The sequence below is a fragment of the Macrotis lagotis genome, chromosome 1 (genome assembly GCF_037893015.1).
Source record: "Macrotis lagotis isolate mMagLag1 chromosome 1, bilby.v1.9.chrom.fasta, whole genome shotgun sequence".
NCBI classification, from domain to species: domain Eukaryota; kingdom Metazoa; phylum Chordata; class Mammalia; order Peramelemorphia; family Peramelidae; genus Macrotis; species Macrotis lagotis.
The window spans coordinates 271,556,564-271,574,930 of record NC_133658.1 but is presented as its reverse complement, the minus strand read 5'-3'; the positions used below and the strand labels follow the sequence as shown (position 1 = coordinate 271,574,930).

Here is an 18,367-nt window from a genome sequence, read left to right as displayed (position 1 = left end):
AAACTCCTGGATGGTAGGAATTATTCTCATTTTATATGTGAGTAAACTGAGCCACAGAGCAGCCACTGATTTGCCAAAGATCAAAAAGTAAATGTCAGGGTCTGGAAATGAATACAAGTCATGTAACTCTAGGTCTAACAGTATATCCAGTGAACTTCCTAGATCAGCCCTTGATAGAACCATGGACAGCATTAGTGCTTAAAGGACAAAAAAGATAATATCCAATAAAGAGTGTGAGAAGAAATGTTCAGACATGTAGAAGAACTCAGACCAATGTTCTGGAAGGCTTACATTAGTGTTGCTGAAAGGACATGGACATGGAGCCAGAGCTTTTAATTCAGTTATTTTCAGTCACATTCAACAATTCATGACCCCATTTGGGGTTTTCTTGGAGAGATAAAGAAGTGGTTTGCCATTTCCTTCTCCAGCTCATTTACAGATGAGTAAACTGAGACAAATAGGGTTAAGTGACTTACCTAGGATGATACAGCTTTTAAGTGTCTAAGTCCAGATTTAAACTCATGAAGATTAGTCTTCCTGACTCCAGGCCATCACTATTGCACCACCCAGCTATCAGTTAAACTATCTTCATAACTTTGGGTAAGATAACTAATCTTCTGTGTGTCTCAGTTTCCTCATCTGTAAAACGAGGGGGTTGGACTAGGTAACCTTTAAGGTTTCTTCCAGTTCTAAATCTATGATGCTACTAGATAATCTATAATCAATGATGGATTTTTTTTTTACTCTGAAGGAGAGAATATTTAGAAGAATAAGAGAGATTTTGTTGAAAACTTTAGAGAGGTCACAAAGAATGAGAAAAGACAAAACATTTAACAGGAAAGAAGTCATTTGGTGATTTATAAGAGAGTAGTTTTCAGTAGAGTTGTGGGATTAGGATTCACTTTGCTAAGAAGCAATGAGAAAGTAAAGGTAGAAAATAGAGATGATTTTAATGGAGAAAGGGAGAAAGATATAAGATGATCATTTACTTTTTAAAAAAAATTTAAACTTACAGGGCAGCTAGGAAGCACAGTAAATAGAGCACAAGCTCTGGAGCCAGCAAATATGACCTCATAGAGATACAAATTAGCCGTGTGACCTTGGATAAGTCACTTAATGCCATTGCCTCATCAAAAAAAAATTTGGAACTTGACAAATACCACTTGAAATGAATCTTTTCATTACATGGTAGAATACTATACATAAACTGTGAATTTCTCTTGTGCTCAACTTGCTTTTTTCATTAAAAATATATTATAGTTATTAAATTATAAACTGGTTCCAATTTTCCCTAGTGGAAAGAGCTCCTACACTGACAAAAACACATCTTGAAAATTGACAACTGTTTTGTTCCTCCAAATTAAGAACCATGACCTTTATGTCTAACTTGCAGTGGAAATTTCAAATGTATTGTCTTGCCCAATGAAACATGAGCTTTGAGCAGTAATTATTTTACTTTTCTATTTGTAGACTCAGTGCTTTGCACATAGTAAGTTTTAGGACATATTTTCATTTATTCATTGACCCATTTCCTGGCCAACTCTAGAGCAGTGCCATTTGCATTCTATCTTCCTCCTTGGCTCCCACTTTCCAAACTCTGATTCCTATCCTTACAAATTCCTGCTCTCCTATATGTGTTGTCTTCCCTATTAATTGGAATGCAATTTCTATGAGGATAGGGAGCATCTTGCTTATTTGTATCCCCAAAGTTTAACACGATGTCTGGCACGTAAAAGACATAACAATTTATAAGATTCCATTCTTCAGTCCATTCCGCTATCTATCCATCTATCCATTCATTTTTTTGCCATTAAGATACAAAGTCATCCTTTAGTTTATAGCAATGCCCGCAGAGTGGCCAATGATACAGTAAAATTCTTGTGTTGGTTTCAGTGTGATTGGAGGCTATGTTTATTGGAGGGAGAAAACATAATTTTCAGGAAAAAGATTGTAAGTCTAGATTGTAAATCATTTTCATTTCATGATACAATGAAGCCAGGTTAACTTCTTTTCAGGGCTAAAAATGAAGAGAAAGATAAGATCAAACCATTTGGTTTAAGATCAGATCGTTTGTACTCCCAGCACCCAACACAATGCTCAGCACAATGCTTGATGTTTAATAGAAGATGATTGATTTATTGGTTTATAGATTCCAAGACCAACCAATTCCTTCTCTAGCTCTGCAACAAGTGAGAGGTTATCTATGCTTCCATCTAGTGGTAATATTTCAGAATTGCAGCTAGAAATTTGACTAGCTCCCTGTTGAACAGATCTATGTGATTTTCCAGTTGATTAATTAAACTGTTCACTCATTTTTATGTAAATGATAGACCTGGAATTCAGCTCTGGATTTCTAGAGACCGGGTCCATTCTTGGGGGAAGGAGAGAGAAGAGAAAATTTTAAAAAATAATTCCGTGCTTCCTGTTTTCTTGTAATAGGGTCTCCCTTGGCGATATCTTCTATTGCTTGGGTTTAGAACACTACAAAAAAGTAAAAGGGCCTTCAGTTCCAATGAAAACGCTTAACCTTAACAATATATTGATTCCAGAACAGACTATTTCACCTCTTAAGAATGAAAAAATCACAAAGTCCTCTCTCTAGTGAGCACCATTCCTCTAGGGACTTAGAATACTGCCTTTGGTGGAGGCTGCCCAACAAATGGGAAATACTCTTTGAAATTGTCACTAGAGCATCTGTCTTACCTTCAATGTTCATGGAAAGCTTCACTCCTCATAACTCTGTCCTTTGTGGTTCCTCAGTTCACAGGCACATGGATCCTACTTTTCTCTCCAAGGAATTGGGTTTGGAAAGTTGATGTCATCAGGAATTTTCCTCTTCTCTTTAGGAGGCTAAATTGGGATATTCATTATATTCTGATAATTCCTGTTCCTTACATGAGGAGGCTTAGCCTAGCACATCCTCCCAGGATTCCTTTTCCCAACAGGAACTGGACCAGTGCCCCTACACTGCTAGTATCTTTGATGGTGAGAGAAGTTTCTTGGGTGGTTGCAATCAAGGAGGTTGTCTGAATCAGTAGACATTCCCCTATGTACCATTTCTATGCCAGGAGGTGGCTAAGTGGCAAAGTGAATAAATTCCTGCTTCTGGTATTATGAAGACTTGAATTCAAATTCAGTTTCAGATACTTAATAGCTGGGTAAGTAACTTGGCTTCTGTTTTGCCTCAGTTTCATTGACTGTAAAATGGGGGACAATAACAGCACCAACATTCCAGAATTGTTATGAGAATCAAATGAAATATCTATAAATCACTCAGTAGTGCCTGTCATAGAGTAGGTGCTCAAAGCATGTTTATTTTCTTCCATGTCATTATGTAGTGACAGATATTTTTAAAAGAATCAATGAAGAAATTGTCTTATTAAAAGAAAGAAAATTACTGTATCATTACAAACTTAGCCTGTTCTCATCCCATTCTGATGTTACCATTTACTCAAAGATCTGGGAAAAAGGGAAAAAGGGAAAAAGACTTCAGTCAATTGGGAAATAAGAAATCGAAATAAAAAAAAAAACCAAATGAAAAATGCCAAGTGAGGGCAGTGCCTTATTCTTTGTTCATTCACTTGTTAGAGGAAATGCTCAGGAGGGAAAAGGAGGATCTCAGCAAGAATTTGGATTCTAAAGTCCTGAGAGTCTGAATGGAAAATAAATAGTATGTAAATATTGTAGCTCTAATTTTACTCTTTAAAAAGTACTGTGTTGTGGATTGAACCACTAGTGGGCTACTTCCCACAGCAGACTGAGCATGAGGGTCAGTGAATGAGTGACACTCTTCTGACTAACTGGCACCATGACTGGTTCTTTGAGTCTTATCCATCTGCAACAACAATGATTTTTTCTCCACAGAGCTTCAAATTAACAGGGTAATGAACAGAAGGAGAGAATAGCCCTATAGAGATCACTAGATATCTAGTTGCCTAGATATTTTGGTAACAACTTAGCAAGAAATTAAGGGAAAGTTTGGAAGGTCATGAAATTTCCACCCTTCTCTCCCTTCTCCATCTTCATGTCCATACTTCTTTGTTTAGATGTTGGGAGTTGATACACTAGAACTAATGTCAAATCTGAGGTCTGATTACTATTAATGTTTTTTCTAATTTTATCTGAGTTTTTTAATAAATTATTCTTTTTTCCATCACAATATGATGTCATATAATTGATAGCAGAACTGCTTGTTTTTTTCAGGAGGTGATTCAGAGTGGGAAAGTTGGAGCATGTGTGTGTGTATTTAGAGACAAAGAGAGAGATGAAGATGGAGAAAAGGAAGGGAGAGAGGGAGAGAGGGGAGAGAGGGAGAGAGGGAGAGAGAGAGAGAGAGAGAGAGAGAGAGAGAGAGAGAGAGAGAGAGAGAGAGAGAGAGAGAGAGAGAGAGAGAGAGAACAGGGCATTTATTTGAAAAGAAACATAGCATATAATAACAACAGCAACAACATTAATAATAACATTCATATACCCATTCAAGCCTTGCAAAACACTTTATAAATAACTCAAAATTGATTTTCACAAAACTCCTGGATGGTAGGAATTATTCTCATTTTATATGTGAGTAAACTGAGCCACAGAGCAGCCACTGATTTGCCAAAGATCAAAAAGTAAATGTCAGGGTCTGGAAATGAATACAAGTCATGTAACTCTAGGTCTAACAGTATATCCAGTGAACTTCCTAGATCAGCCCTTGATAGAACCATGGACAGCATTAGTGCTTAAAGGACAAAAAAGATAATATCCAATAAAGAGTGTGAGAAGAAATGTTCAGACATGTAGAAGAACTCAGACCAATGTTCTGGAAGGCTTACATTAGTGTTGCTGAAAGGACATGGACATGGAGCCAGAGCTTTTAATTCAGTTATTTTCAGTCACATTCAACAATTCATGACCCCATTTGGGGTTTTCTTGGAGAGATAAAGAAGTGGTTTGCCATTTCCTTCTCCAGCTCATTTACAGATGAGTAAACTGAGACAAATAGGGTTAAGTGACTTACCTAGGATGATACAGCTTTTAAGTGTCTAAGTCCAGATTTAAACTCATGAAGATTAGTCTTCCTGACTCCAGGCCATCACTATTGCACCACCCAGCTATCAGTTAAACTATCTTCATAACTTTGGGTAAGATAACTAATCTTCTGTGTGTCTCAGTTTCCTCATCTGTAAAACGAGGGGGTTGGACTAGGTAACCTTTAAGGTTTCTTCCAGTTCTAAATCTATGATGCTACTAGATAATCTATAATCAATGATGGATTTTTTTTTTACTCTGAAGGAGAGAATATTTAGAAGAATAAGAGAGATTTTGTTGAAAACTTTAGAGAGGTCACAAAGAATGAGAAAAGACAAAACATTTAACAGGAAAGAAGTCATTTGGTGATTTATAAGAGAGTAGTTTTCAGTAGAGTTGTGGGATTAGGATTCACTTTGCTAAGAAGCAATGAGAAAGTAAAGGTAGAAAATAGAGATGATTTTAATGGAGAAAGGGAGAAAGATATAAGATGATCATTTACTTTTTAAAAAAAATTTAAACTTACAGGGCAGCTAGGAAGCACAGTAAATAGAGCACAAGCTCTGGAGCCAGCAAATATGACCTCATAGAGATACAAATTAGCTGTGTGACCTTGGATAAGTCACTTAATGCCATTGCCTCATCAAAAAAAAAATTTGGAACTTGACAAATACCACTTGAAATGAATCTTTTCATTACATGGTAGAATACTATACATAAACTGTGAATTTCTCTTGTGCTCAACTTGCTTTTTTCATTAAAAATATATTATAGTTATTAAATTATAAACTGGTTCCAATTTTCCCTAGTGGAAAGAGCTCCTACACTGACAAAAACACATCTTGAAAATTGACAACTGTTTTGTTCCTCCAAATTAAGAACCATGACCTTTATGTCTAACTTGCAGTGGAAATTTCAAATGTATTGTCTTGCCCAATGAAACATGAGCTTTGAGCAGTAATTATTTTACTTTTCTATTTGTAGGACTCAGTGCTTTGCACATAGTAAGTTTTAGGACATATTTTCATTTATTCATTGACCCATTTCCTGGCCAACTCTAGAGCAGTGCCATTTGCATTCTATCTTCCTCCTTGGCTCCCACTTTCCAAACTCTGATTCCTATCCTTACAAATTCCTGCTCTCCTATATGTGTTGTCTTCCCTATTAATTGGAATGCAATTTCTATGAGGATAGGGAGCATCTTGCTTATTTGTATCCCCAAAGTTTAACACGATGTCTGGCACGTAAAAGACATAACAATTTATAAGATTCCATTCTTCAGTCCATTCCGCTATCTATCCATCTATCCATTCATTTTTTTTTTGCCATTAAGATACAAAGTCATCCTTTAGTTTATAGCAATGCCTGCAGAGTGGCCAATGATACAGTAAAATTCTTGTGTTGGTTTCAGTGTGATTGGAGGCTATGTTTATTGGAGGGAGAAAGCATAATTTTCAGGAAAAAGATTGTAAGTCTAGATTGTAAATCATTTTCATTTCATGATACAATGAAGCCAGGTTAACTTCTTTTCAGGGCTAAAAATGAAGAGAAAGATAAGATCAAACCATTTGGTTTAAGATCAGATCGTTTGTACTCCCAGCACCCAACACAATGCTCAGCACAATGCTTGATGTTTAATAGAAGATGATTGATTTATTGGTTTATAGATTCCAAGACCAACCAATTCCTTCTCTAGCTCTGCAACAAGTGAGAGGTTATCTATGCTTCCATCTAGTGGTAATATTTCAGAATTGCAGCTAGAAATTTGACTAGCTCCCTGTTGAACAGATCTATGTGATTTTCCAGTTGATTAATTAAACTGTTCACCTCATTTTATGTAAATGATAGACCTGGAATTCAGCTCTGGATTTCTAGAGACCGGGTCCATTCTTGGGGGAAGGAGAGAGAAGAGAAAATTTAAAAAATAATTCCGTGCTTCCTGTTTTCTTGTAATAGGGTCTCCCTTGGCGATATCTTCTATTGCTTGGGTTTAGAACACTACAAAAAAGTAAAAGGGCCTTCAGTTCCAATGAAAACGCTTAACCTTAACAATATATTGATTCCAGAACAGACTATTTCACCTCTTAAGAATGAAAAAATCACAAAGTCCTCTCTCTAGTGAGCACCATTCCTCTAGGGACTTAGAATACTGCCTTTGGTGGAGGCTGCCCAACAAATGGGAAATACTCTTTGAAATTGTCACTAGAGCATCTGTCTTACCTTCAATGTTCATGGAAAGCTTCACTCCTCATAACTCTGTCCTTTGTGGTTCCTCAGTTCACAGGCACATGGATCCTACTTTTCTCTCCAAGGAATTGGGTTTGGAAAGTTGATGTCATCAGGAATTTTCCTCTTCTCTTTAGGAGGCTAAATTGGGATATTCATTATATTCTGATAATTCCTGTTCCTTACATGAGGAGGCTTAGCCTAGCACATCCTCCAGGATTCCTTTTCCAACAGGAACTGGACCAGTGCCCCTACACTGCTAGTATCTTTGATGGTGAGAGAAGTTTCTTGGGTGGTTGCAATCAAGGAGGTTGTCTGAATCAGTAGACATTCCCCTATGTACCATTTCTATGCCAGGAGGTGGCTAAGTGGCAAAGTGAATAAATTCCTGCTTCTGGTATTATGAAGACTTGAATTCAAATTCAGTTTCAGATACTTAATAGCTGGGTAAGTAACTTGGCTTCTGTTTGCCTCAGTTTCATTGACTGTAAAATGGGGGACAATAACAGCACCAACATTCCAGAATTGTTATGAGAATCAAATGAAATATCTATAAATCACTCAGTAGTGCCTGTCATAGAGTAGGTGCTCAAAGAATGTTTATTTTCTTCCATGTCTTTTCAATGTATAGCCTCTCTTATCTGTATCTCTCAGCTGTCTTCTGTCATTTTAAAGATCAAATCCAAGATCTTCATCAATTATCTCCCAAAAGCATTCCCTCCTAGAGATTTCTGAATATCATTTCTAAGAGGTGTCTTTTTATATTATAATTTTCAAAATATAAACTATTCATCTAAACTATTTATTTGTATATTCAAGCTTTTATTATCTCTCCTTCTCAATGACCCTTCCTGTCAAGAACAATAAAAAAAATATCCAACAAAATATCTTCAGGGATCTAGCTCAGAACATTGGGAGGAATCTAATAAGATGAAATTCAATAAGGATAAATGTAGCCATACACTTAACTTTAAAAAAATAACTTCATAAGTACAGGATGAGGGAGGAATGGTTAGGAAGAGTTGTTTGAAAAAAAGGTTTTAATTGACTGAATAAGTCAATTTGATCATTACAAATATTCAATTAATTTAAAGGGCATATTAAGAAAGATACTTTCTGCATCCAGAGAAAGAGCTGATAAATAGAAGTTTGTATAAAATAATTATATATATATATGTAATATGTGCCTGTGTGTGTGTGCACATGTGTCCATGTGTGTGTGTGTGTGTATGTGTGTGTGTGTGTAATGATAGCCATCTCTGGGGTTGGGGAGGGAAGAAAAAAATTACAAAACTTCATTATATATTTAAAAGTGATAACAAGTTGTACGTAATAGATTTACAGTTTCATGAACAATCATTTTTTTAATCCTATGGTATGGCAATGCTTGCTTTATTCCATAAATTCAAAATAAAATAAATGTGGGAAAAAGAAAACAGGATTTAATGTTCATTCAATTAAATTAAATTTATTCTCATTTTTCAGGATGTGACTTCATATTTTAATGTTTTGTTCACTTGAAGCTTGTGATATATACTATCAAAAAAAAAAGAAAAAAAGGTTTTAATAAACTGGAAACTCAATGAGTCAGCTTTAAGATATGACAGTCGAAAAAGCTAATGTGATTGTGGGCTACTTTGAGAAGCCTAGCTTCCAGGAACAAGGAGATTTCTTTGTATTTTGCTTTAAAGAGACCACTTCCACAGGACCATTATATTCTGGGTGCCACAATTTATGAAGAACATTGATAAGCTGGAGAGTACTTAAGAGAGGGGCAACTGGAATGGTGAAGAACCTTGAGATAGTGTTATTTGGAGACTGGTGAAAGGAAAAGAGAATATTCAACTGTTAAAAGAGAGACACAGTTGTATTCAATTATTTGAAACATTGCAGTGCAGGAAAAGGATTAATTGTATTTATTACATGGCCTTAACATATAGAACCAGGGGCAATGAGCATAAGTGGAAAAGAAGCAAATTTAGACTTGAGGTAAGGAAAATCTTCCTAACACTTGGGATGTTCACAGGTAGGAGGAGCTGTTACGAGAGGGTCTTCCTTATCACACTAGAAGCCAGCCAATAGTGGGAGCTATCTGATCATTGGTCAAATATGTAATAGTAGTGATTCCTTTGAATATAGGGTGGATTGTATGGTCACTGTGGTCTCTTCCCATTTTCAAATTCTATGATTCTGCATTTGTGTGATTCTGATATCACTTAGAAAATAGTCACTAACTATGGCAGCTAAGTGGTAAAGTGGGTAGCGTGCCTGGCCTGGAGTCAGGAAGACCTGAATTCAAATTTGTGCTCAGACACTTACTAATAGTATGATCCTGGGAAAATCATTTAACTCTATTTGCCTCAGTCTCATCATCTGTAGAATGAACTGGAGAAGGAATTGCCAAGAAAACTCTAAATGGGGATTCGAAGGGCTGGAAACTGATGAACAACTACATTAACTAAAAACTTACTTTTAGGGAAGCTTCCTCTCATTTTCTTGGAATCTAGAGGTCTTCTGCATGCTAAATCACATGATCAAAGAATGTTTAATGTCTGCTCCTCTTCCTCTATGTCCCATGATACTTTTGTCTCTCTGACACAGCCCATGGTGGTGAAATGTGCTTGATATATTCATTTAGTGTAATAAATTGACTGGTTTCCATAAAACATTTTTAGTAAGTATTGCTATGAATGCAACATCATAGAATCTCAGACTTGGAAGAAACCCCAGATATCATCTAAGTACCTGGGTAGAAATTCCCTCTACATTTTTCCTGACAACTGGTAGTCGAGCCTCTAGGCTCTATCTGAAGAAGTCCAAACCCCTGTTCCCTGCTCTTTCTTTGTTTGGACAGCTCCAATTATCAGAAAATTTATAGGACCAAAATCTGGTTCTAGGGCCAAGTAAAACAAATTGAATCCCTCTTCCATGTTATAGCTCTTCAAAAATTTAAAGCCATCAAGCATGTTTCTTTCTACTATTAAGACTTCTCTTTTCCAGCTTGAGTATTTGTTCATTGGTCCTCATTAGCATATGTCAAAAATGCTAGCCACTTTCCTGACCTTCACTCTCTTTGAGATGCTTTTCAGATTGTCACTGTCCCTCCTAACATGCAGCTTACAAAAGGGAACAAAATCTTAGCTGTGTTTAGATAAGGACAAAGGAAAGCAGAATATTTTTCTATTTTTATACATGATTCTTCTATCAATATATAGTCAAAGATTATATTATCTGTTGGAGACTAAGGTTAGGTTGCTCACTAAACTGAGGCAATGTACTAACAAACTGTTTCCTAGTCACATCTTTATCCTGTGCCCATGAAGTTATGAATTCAAGTGCTCGATTTTATATATTAAACTTCATGTTTAGTAGATTTTGCCCTTTGTTCCAATATAATGAAGACCAATTTAAGTCATCCAAGGCAATTACTATTTTACTTTGTTGCAACTGTAGACTATTCCATTTGAAAAATTAGATTTACTAGTGATGAGATGAAAAATAATCCCATTCTGAACATTCCATATCCTAATACCTATAGTATTAACATTTTAAATTCAAATAGCATTTTAAAGTTTGCAAAGAACCTTAAATGTGTTATATCTTTTGATTCTAACAATAAACCTCTAAGATAAGTGCAATGTTATCTTTAGGTAAGGTACTATATTATCTTTAGGTTATTTGTTTTAAGTACTTAATTTATCTTTGAGTTAAAGTTATATGACTGTCCAGTGTCATACAATTAGTAAATATCTAATCGTCTTCCTGTCTTTAAGTTCAGTGCTTTATTCACCATATCCCCTAACTTCCCTTCTCTTTGACATGTATGTAATAAGATGTATCTATAACAATAAAGACTGAGTCTTCATATTCCAATATGTGCTATTTCAACTTTGCCAGATTTAGATTAATTAATCCTCCAAGTCTATCCTCATTACATATTCCCACTTTCCTTTTCTATGTAAGCAAAAGTTCTCTCATTCTGCACAAGACTGTAAATAATACTGGAAGAAACAATCTGAACTTGGACAAATTACTTCTCTTCTCTGGTTATCATTGTCATCTGACAAATGAGTAGGCTGTACTCTATAAACTTTGAGAAATTTTTCTATTCTAAAATTCTGTGAAGCTAAGGGAATTCATGGTCACAAATTTAGTTTTAAGGGATTATAAGAGATCATCTAGACCAATGTTCCCATTATACAGATAAGGTAACTGTGACCCTGGAAGATTAACTAATTAGGAAATAACTAGGGGCAGAATTTGAAACCAGGTCCTTTGACTCTAAATACAGTGTTCCAATTCTACCATGTTGTCATTCAGGAAAATCTTTTAAATGTTGCAGATCTTAGAATAATTGATTTTGAAATAGAAGGGACATCTAAATCAACCATCTCCCCCAACCCCAATTAATTGACTTCCCTGGGTCAAATAGATATTCTGAAAGAAGAATTTAAACTCAGTTACTCTATTTTCAGAAATAAAAATGTTTTTTCCATTGTACTATATATCTTATATGTGTGTGTTTTCACTTTTTTTGAAAGTGAACCAACTTAAGTTCTTGTTTGTAGTAATTAAATTATAATGAGAGAAGAAGTGCTTCCATCATTAATGCCATCTGTCAGATGTCTTTTTTTTGGAGGCAAGAGTTGTGGGTTAATGTTAGAGGTTACTTAAGTGAGTTTGGGATGAGAGGTCAGTTATGGCTAAATAACCTCAGCTCCGGTGACCCTTGAGTTGAAAGCTTCCATGGAACTCTGATTTGATAACACAACTGAGTCATCCATGGCCTCACTTTTTTTTTGCTTTTTATTATTGTTATTATTATCATTATTTTTTATTAAAGATTTTGAGTTTTACAATTTTTCTCACAATCTTACTTCCCTCCCCACTGCCCGGACAGAAAGCAATCTGTCAGTCTTTATTTTGTTTACATGTTGTATATTGATCCAAGTTGAGTGTGATGAGAGAGAAATCATATCCTTAAGAAACAAAAAGTATACGAGATAACAAGATCAGACAATAAGATATCTGTTTTTGTCCTAAATTAAAGGTAATAGTCCTTGAACTTTGTTCAAACTCCACGGCTCTTTATCTGGATACAGATGATATTCTCCATTGCAGACAGCCCCAAATTGTCCCTGGTTGTTGCACTGATGGAACGAGCAAGTCCATCAAGGTTGAACATCACCGCCATGTTAGGATGTACAGTGTTTTTCTGATTCTGCTTATCTCACTCAGCATCAGTTCATGCAAATCCTTGCAGGCTTCCCTGAATTGCCATCCCTCCTGATTTCTAATAGAGCAATAGTGTTACATGATATACATATACCATAGTTTGCTAAACCATTCCCCAATTGAAGGACATTTACTTGATTTTCAATTCTTTGCCACCACAAACAGGGTTGCTATGAATATTCTTGTAAAAGTGCTGTTTTTACCCTTTTCCATCATCTCTTCAGGGTATAGACCCAGTAGTGGTATTGCTAGATCAAAGGGTATGCTCATTTTTGTTGCCCTTTTGGCATAGTTCCAAATTTTTCTCCAGACGTGGCCTCACTTGTTGATAAGCCCTGTTTCCAATCTTCTTGACCTAGGTTGCATACTGCTGGGTTAAATCCTGATCATAGCAAAGTTACAACATTGTTTTTTATCCTGTATGCTGATTTTGTGGTTTTCTTATATAAGAACTGTTTGATGTTTTCAAAAAACTGACTGCCAGCTGTCCTGCTGGTATTCCCCACCCAGGTGTATGCATGTTTCTGTTCTCTCCTGAACTGAATGGATCCCCTGCTGGTCAGGGGATCACAACAGGTTACATGATTAGCCAGGGTCACATAGTCAGCCAATGTCTGAGGCTGAATTTGAACTCAGGTCCTCCTGACTCCAGGGTCAGTACTTCATCCCTAGCTGCCCCAAGGTAAGATTTTTTTTAATGAATGTCAACTTAGAGGTGGAAAGGAACACAAAGGTCCTCATTTTATAGATGAGGAAGGAGCTTAGCACAGTGTGGCAATAAATATTCGATAAGAGACCCAGAAAGGGTTAGAGACTTGTAACCAAGTCATAAAGTTATATGGCAAGACTGGAAACCAAACTTGGGACCTGCCTCCATAAATTAAACCTTCTTTCTACTGCTCCATACTATCAACAATTCCAACTTAGTTCAGTTTCATCTTTTGAATACTAAGGAGAAATGAGTATAATATATTTAGGAGTCAGGTATCATTCAAGATAATGACAGCATAAGAAGTCTAAAATTCAGGAAAGAAAAAAACCAAGCTCTAGCCTTAACTATCTTCATCTTTACCCCCTCCCCCATCTATTTTCCCATAACTCTTTTTCCAACTCCCTGTTCCCCAAATCAGACAAATACCACAAAATCTTCAGAGGATATTTAATTTTTTTTTACTTTATTCACTGTACCACAACAAGTAACATGTTACCACACAAAGACATCTTGACCTTCATTTCTTTTAATACTTTTCAAGTATGCATCCTTGACCCTTGTTCATGGTTCTCATCCAGTAACTGAGAGGGTATGAAAATCAATCAGCTTGCTTGCTGTGTGATTGCCACAGAGAAAGAACTGAGAGCTAGAAAGTCCAGTGATACCAGCCTCAGGATGACAAGTTTAAGTCATAGGTGCAGTTCTTCACACACTCTTGTTTTCTACTCCGAGATCCCTCATGAACTTCCTCTTTCTCTAAAGAGCAATCTTTTAAAATTGTGCTTATTTTAAAAAAATGAACTTTAACACATTTGACAATCACACAATTGAGCTAACCAAAACAGGTTGACCTTCCAAGATAAATAATACAAATTTACATTTCTTCAACTTAATTGTGCATTAAAGTATCAATTTTTTTTTCCTGTCTCAATTTTATACAAATCGTCAAGTGGAAATACACTGTACTAATCTCTGTAAAGCTCCTAGTTTCAGACTTCGGTCATTTTGATGGTTTTGTTTCAGGTTCAAAAGTTTATCATGAACTTGGCATCAATGCCCCTCTTCCTTCCTCCCTCTCCCTATCCCAGACTCATTAGTCTAATTCCAAAGGATCAATTCTCCTCCAAGAATTCAAGTCAGGACATCAAAGAGTAGAAAGCCAGGCAGTAGCTAGAGCCAAGAGCCACTCAACAGAAATGTCCCTATAGGACAAAGCCTTTTCTTGTAGGAGTTTCAGGTTTTATGCCTCCCCCAACTCCCACGCCCTCAGACTTTTTTTTTTTTTTTTTTTGGTCTCACAGATATCAAAGCTCAGTATCTTGGCTGTGTGAGAAAATCTCAGCCTCCAAGCTGGAGAATTTCTTCTTCATGAAACTATCTCACCATAAATAAGAATTAAATATATTCCATGATCTGATGTACAAGGCTCTTCAGGAATAGCAGGCTTAACCCTAGGAATGGGTCAATAAATGTAACCTCCTTGCCACTTACCTTCATATTAAGGTTAGGCTATACTCATACAATATTACCTTTAAAGCTGGAAGTGAGTACACACACACACACACACACACACACACACACACACAACTCCGACACCAATGCTCCCAGGAAGCAAAAGGGTTGATAACTCTTATAAAGGCTTTCCCAAACATAGTAAATTTATTCAATTATGCTGCCTGGTCCTAATCCAGCAGGAAGTACTTGAGCTATGAATAGGAGCACATTTGCTCTTGATCCCAAAGGCCTCATGTCCCTGGGACTCAATGGATCTCAGGCAAGCAAAATATCATTCAGAAGACCACAGGAAAACAAAATGGCTGGGTTGTCCATGAGAGAAGTGCTCTTCTCTCTTTAACCAAGTATAGAGCTCATAAAGTTAATACAAAGACATTGTTAAAAAAAAAAACTAGTCAATTCTGAATTCATAGAAATATAGGACTTTGTTATAGAGGGTGTGGAAATCTTTAAATATTAAAAATACAGTACATGTACAATATATACAATTTTATCTAGGATATGGTAAATGCACCCAAACATTTTCAAGAAGTTGAAGCTCCTGATTTCATACCAGCACAGATCATGATTTTACAGTTTAGTCATACTTTCTATATACTAATTATCAGGCCTAAAAACTTCAGCTTCATAAATATTTACTTAAAATATGTCCCATTTTATCTGTGTGAAGGGTCCCCTTCTCAAAGGGTCCTCCCCAATGGTCCAAGTTAAGTAGTTACTGCAGACTTTAAATGGTCAAGGAAAGCCCCAATGAATGTTTGAGTAGGGGTAATGTGGTTAAAGAGTATTCTCCTACATTGTAATAGTCAGCACAAAGGAAAAAAGCATACACACAAAAGAAAATCATTTTCCATGGAAACTGCTTTTACACCTTTCTTTGTTGCAACATATACATATAAAATCAAAAGTGCAGGCAAAATTCAAAGACAACTGAGGCTGGGTTGGACCATTACTTGATTCAGTGATCTAACTTTGAAAAGGACTTCCAGAAGATCTATTTGGAAGTAGAAAAGTTTCCTTTGTCACATTTAGTACTGAAGTCATGATGGGCAAAATAACATCACAAATAAATACAAATTGTGCTCATGTGTGCAAATCTGAGGCTAGGAGAGAGAAGAGAGAAGAGAGGAGAGGAGAGAAGAGAGAGAGGAGAGGGAGAGGAGAAGGGGGAGGGGAAAGGAAAGGGGGAGGGTTTGGCTCTATCTTCTTACTAAATAGCTCATCAGTAGTTTTCTCCAAGAAAGGATAATTATTTTATACATTCACCAATGGTATTCAATAAAAAATATAGCATAATTTTTTAAAAAGTCTACATATCAGGGAACCAGAGGAAACCATCAAACCAACTTCCCCCCTCCCTTCAAAAAAATACTCCAACAATAAATTCCAAAATTCATACATACTCTCAAACAAACTCAGCCATATGATATTTTTTTTTAAAAAAAAAACTAATCTAAAATTGCATAGATCTTTGTTTTGGGTCTCTTTTTTAAAAAAAAAGTTTTCAATGTATTCAAGTGGATTCTTAGAGGTATTCCAGGACCACTTGCTTCAAATAAAAGTACACTGAAAGAGAAACCACAGTTGAGGAACCAAAGGAGTTTAGGAAAAAGTACAGAATCAGAGGCTTTGGCAGTGACAGAACATAAGGAGGACCAAGGTGGGGGTCTGACATTTCCTTGTGCTGATCCAGCTGAGTTTTCAGTTCCCAAGGTAACAGAGAAGTCCATCTACGACACATGCTGAATAGCAACTATGAAGTCATGCATGCTGATGTTGATGATGGATTCAGAGAGGCCCCTCCTGCTTTCTAGTGAAGTCCAGGTGGTCAATTCTTTCCTGTCTCCTTCTTCCTGCTACACTTTTTCTTATGAGGAGGCAGAGTTAGACAAGAGTAACTTCATGCTTTTCTCATATGTCCAGGACTGGCCTCATCTTTCTTTTCCCTCTCTTTTTATGCATGTATGTGACTAGAGCAGATTTATTTTTCTTCACTGAGGAAATCAAAACTTAATCCTTCAGGTTGTATCATATGAAGAAGTCCTTCAGTTATTCTCAACCTGAGAGTCCAACATGTGCTTTTTGAAGGGTATAGATGGATCAGAGATCATCAGAATGGATGAACTTAACAGAGTTTATCAGTTCTGTTATGAAGTAGGTGCTTAGTGAGCCCTTCTGAAAAAAGTTTTCAAACTATTGAAGACAGATGTAAGGGATGGAATTAAATAGGAATTTCAGCAATACAGTAGGAAATGAGGCTGATATGGAGAGACACAGTGCGACATTTAAACACTGTTCTGGATTTGTAGGGCAGAGCCATGCTCTTGGAGGTCAGTGGTATTTTCAGAAGCACTTGAACTGCTGGGAGGAGATGCTGCTGGAGAGTCTAGGGAGCCTCTTGGTGGCTTATACAATAAATAGGCTGAGCCAAAGAAAATGATTCCAAGAACCTAAGGAAAAAGAGAGAGTTGGATTTTGTTTTGTTTTGCTTTGTTACCAATACCTCAAGGGTTCCCCAAAAGATAGAGGATACTAGAAGGGCAAGGTCAGAATCTACAACTAGAATGTTTTTTTCTCTTTTGCTTCTTCAATTACATGCAATGGTAGTTTTCTAATATTCAATCCATTTGCAAATTTTTGAGTTCCTCATTTTTTCTACCATCCTTCCTTGTCTCCCTGCTTTCCATGGTGGCAGCTAGTCTGGTAAAAATGTACATTCATATTTAACATTTCTATATTATTTGTTTTGTGAAAGAGGGATTAGAAGTAAGGGGAAAGAAAAACAACAAAAAAGATAGGAAAATTATAAAAGAAGAGAACTTTAATTTATTTCTTAAAATCCCCTTTTTAAATATCCTAGGGTTTAAATTTCAGGAGGCATAAGCTCCCTGACCCGTGACAAAATGCCTGGGCAACCTCTTAGTTTTATGTTCTACTATAGGTTATTCTGGGAGCAGGGCTAGAGAATATAGAATCTTACCCCCATGCTGTTAAATTTATATCTCTGGTGCTGAATACATAATCAGTGATGATGATGTCAATCTATCAATCATTTACTTCTTAGTATTCAAGCAACTCTGTATGATCATAAATTTTATAGAGGATGTCAAGCTACTTTAGTAAAGGTAAGTTCCTCACCTGTGAGATCCTTATACCAATAAAATCATTTGTTCTTCCATTTGTGAATAAATGAATTCAATATATGTTGAATGATCAATGATTTCAAATTAAAAATGAATAAATTCAACAAATGTTTAAGTTGTGTGTGAAGGACTGTATCAGTTCTGAAAGAATACAGTAATTAGTTCAGAAGCTCTGGGCTTAGAGTCAGAGAGATTTAGGTTCAAATTTGGCCTCAGACACATACTAGTTGTATGACTTGAAGCAAGTTATTATGTGTTTTCTTTGGTTTCCTCATTTGTAAAATGGGGATAATAAGCAAAGTTGTGAGGATCCAGTAAGATAACATGTGTAAAGTGCTTAGCATAGCATCCACCATATAGTAAATGTTGCTAATATTATTGCTAATACTCAGAAACACTATCAGTATGTAAACTTTTGAAGAAGTTAATGGGTGATTTCTAAAAGAAAAACTACAACTAATAGTAGAATATCTGCTTAGACTTTGGGTAATTTAGAATATTTTATTTACTTTAGGTAGAGAAGTCA

At 36.1% G+C, this 18,367-nt stretch overlaps 1 protein-coding gene across 1 annotated transcript in view; it reads right to left on the bottom strand.

The window, feature by feature from the left end:
• Nucleotides 1-13,627: 13,627 nt before the first annotated feature.
• Nucleotides 13,628-18,367, bottom strand: part of SLCO4A1 (solute carrier organic anion transporter family member 4A1) — an 80,950-nt gene continuing 76,210 nt past the window's right edge. The window contains exon 12 of the mRNA XM_074210428.1: nucleotides 13,628-17,148. Coding sequence (XP_074066529.1) covers nucleotides 16,984-17,148 — 165 coding nt within the window. The 3' untranslated portion in view covers nucleotides 13,628-16,983. The remainder of the gene's footprint in view (nucleotides 17,149-18,367) is intronic.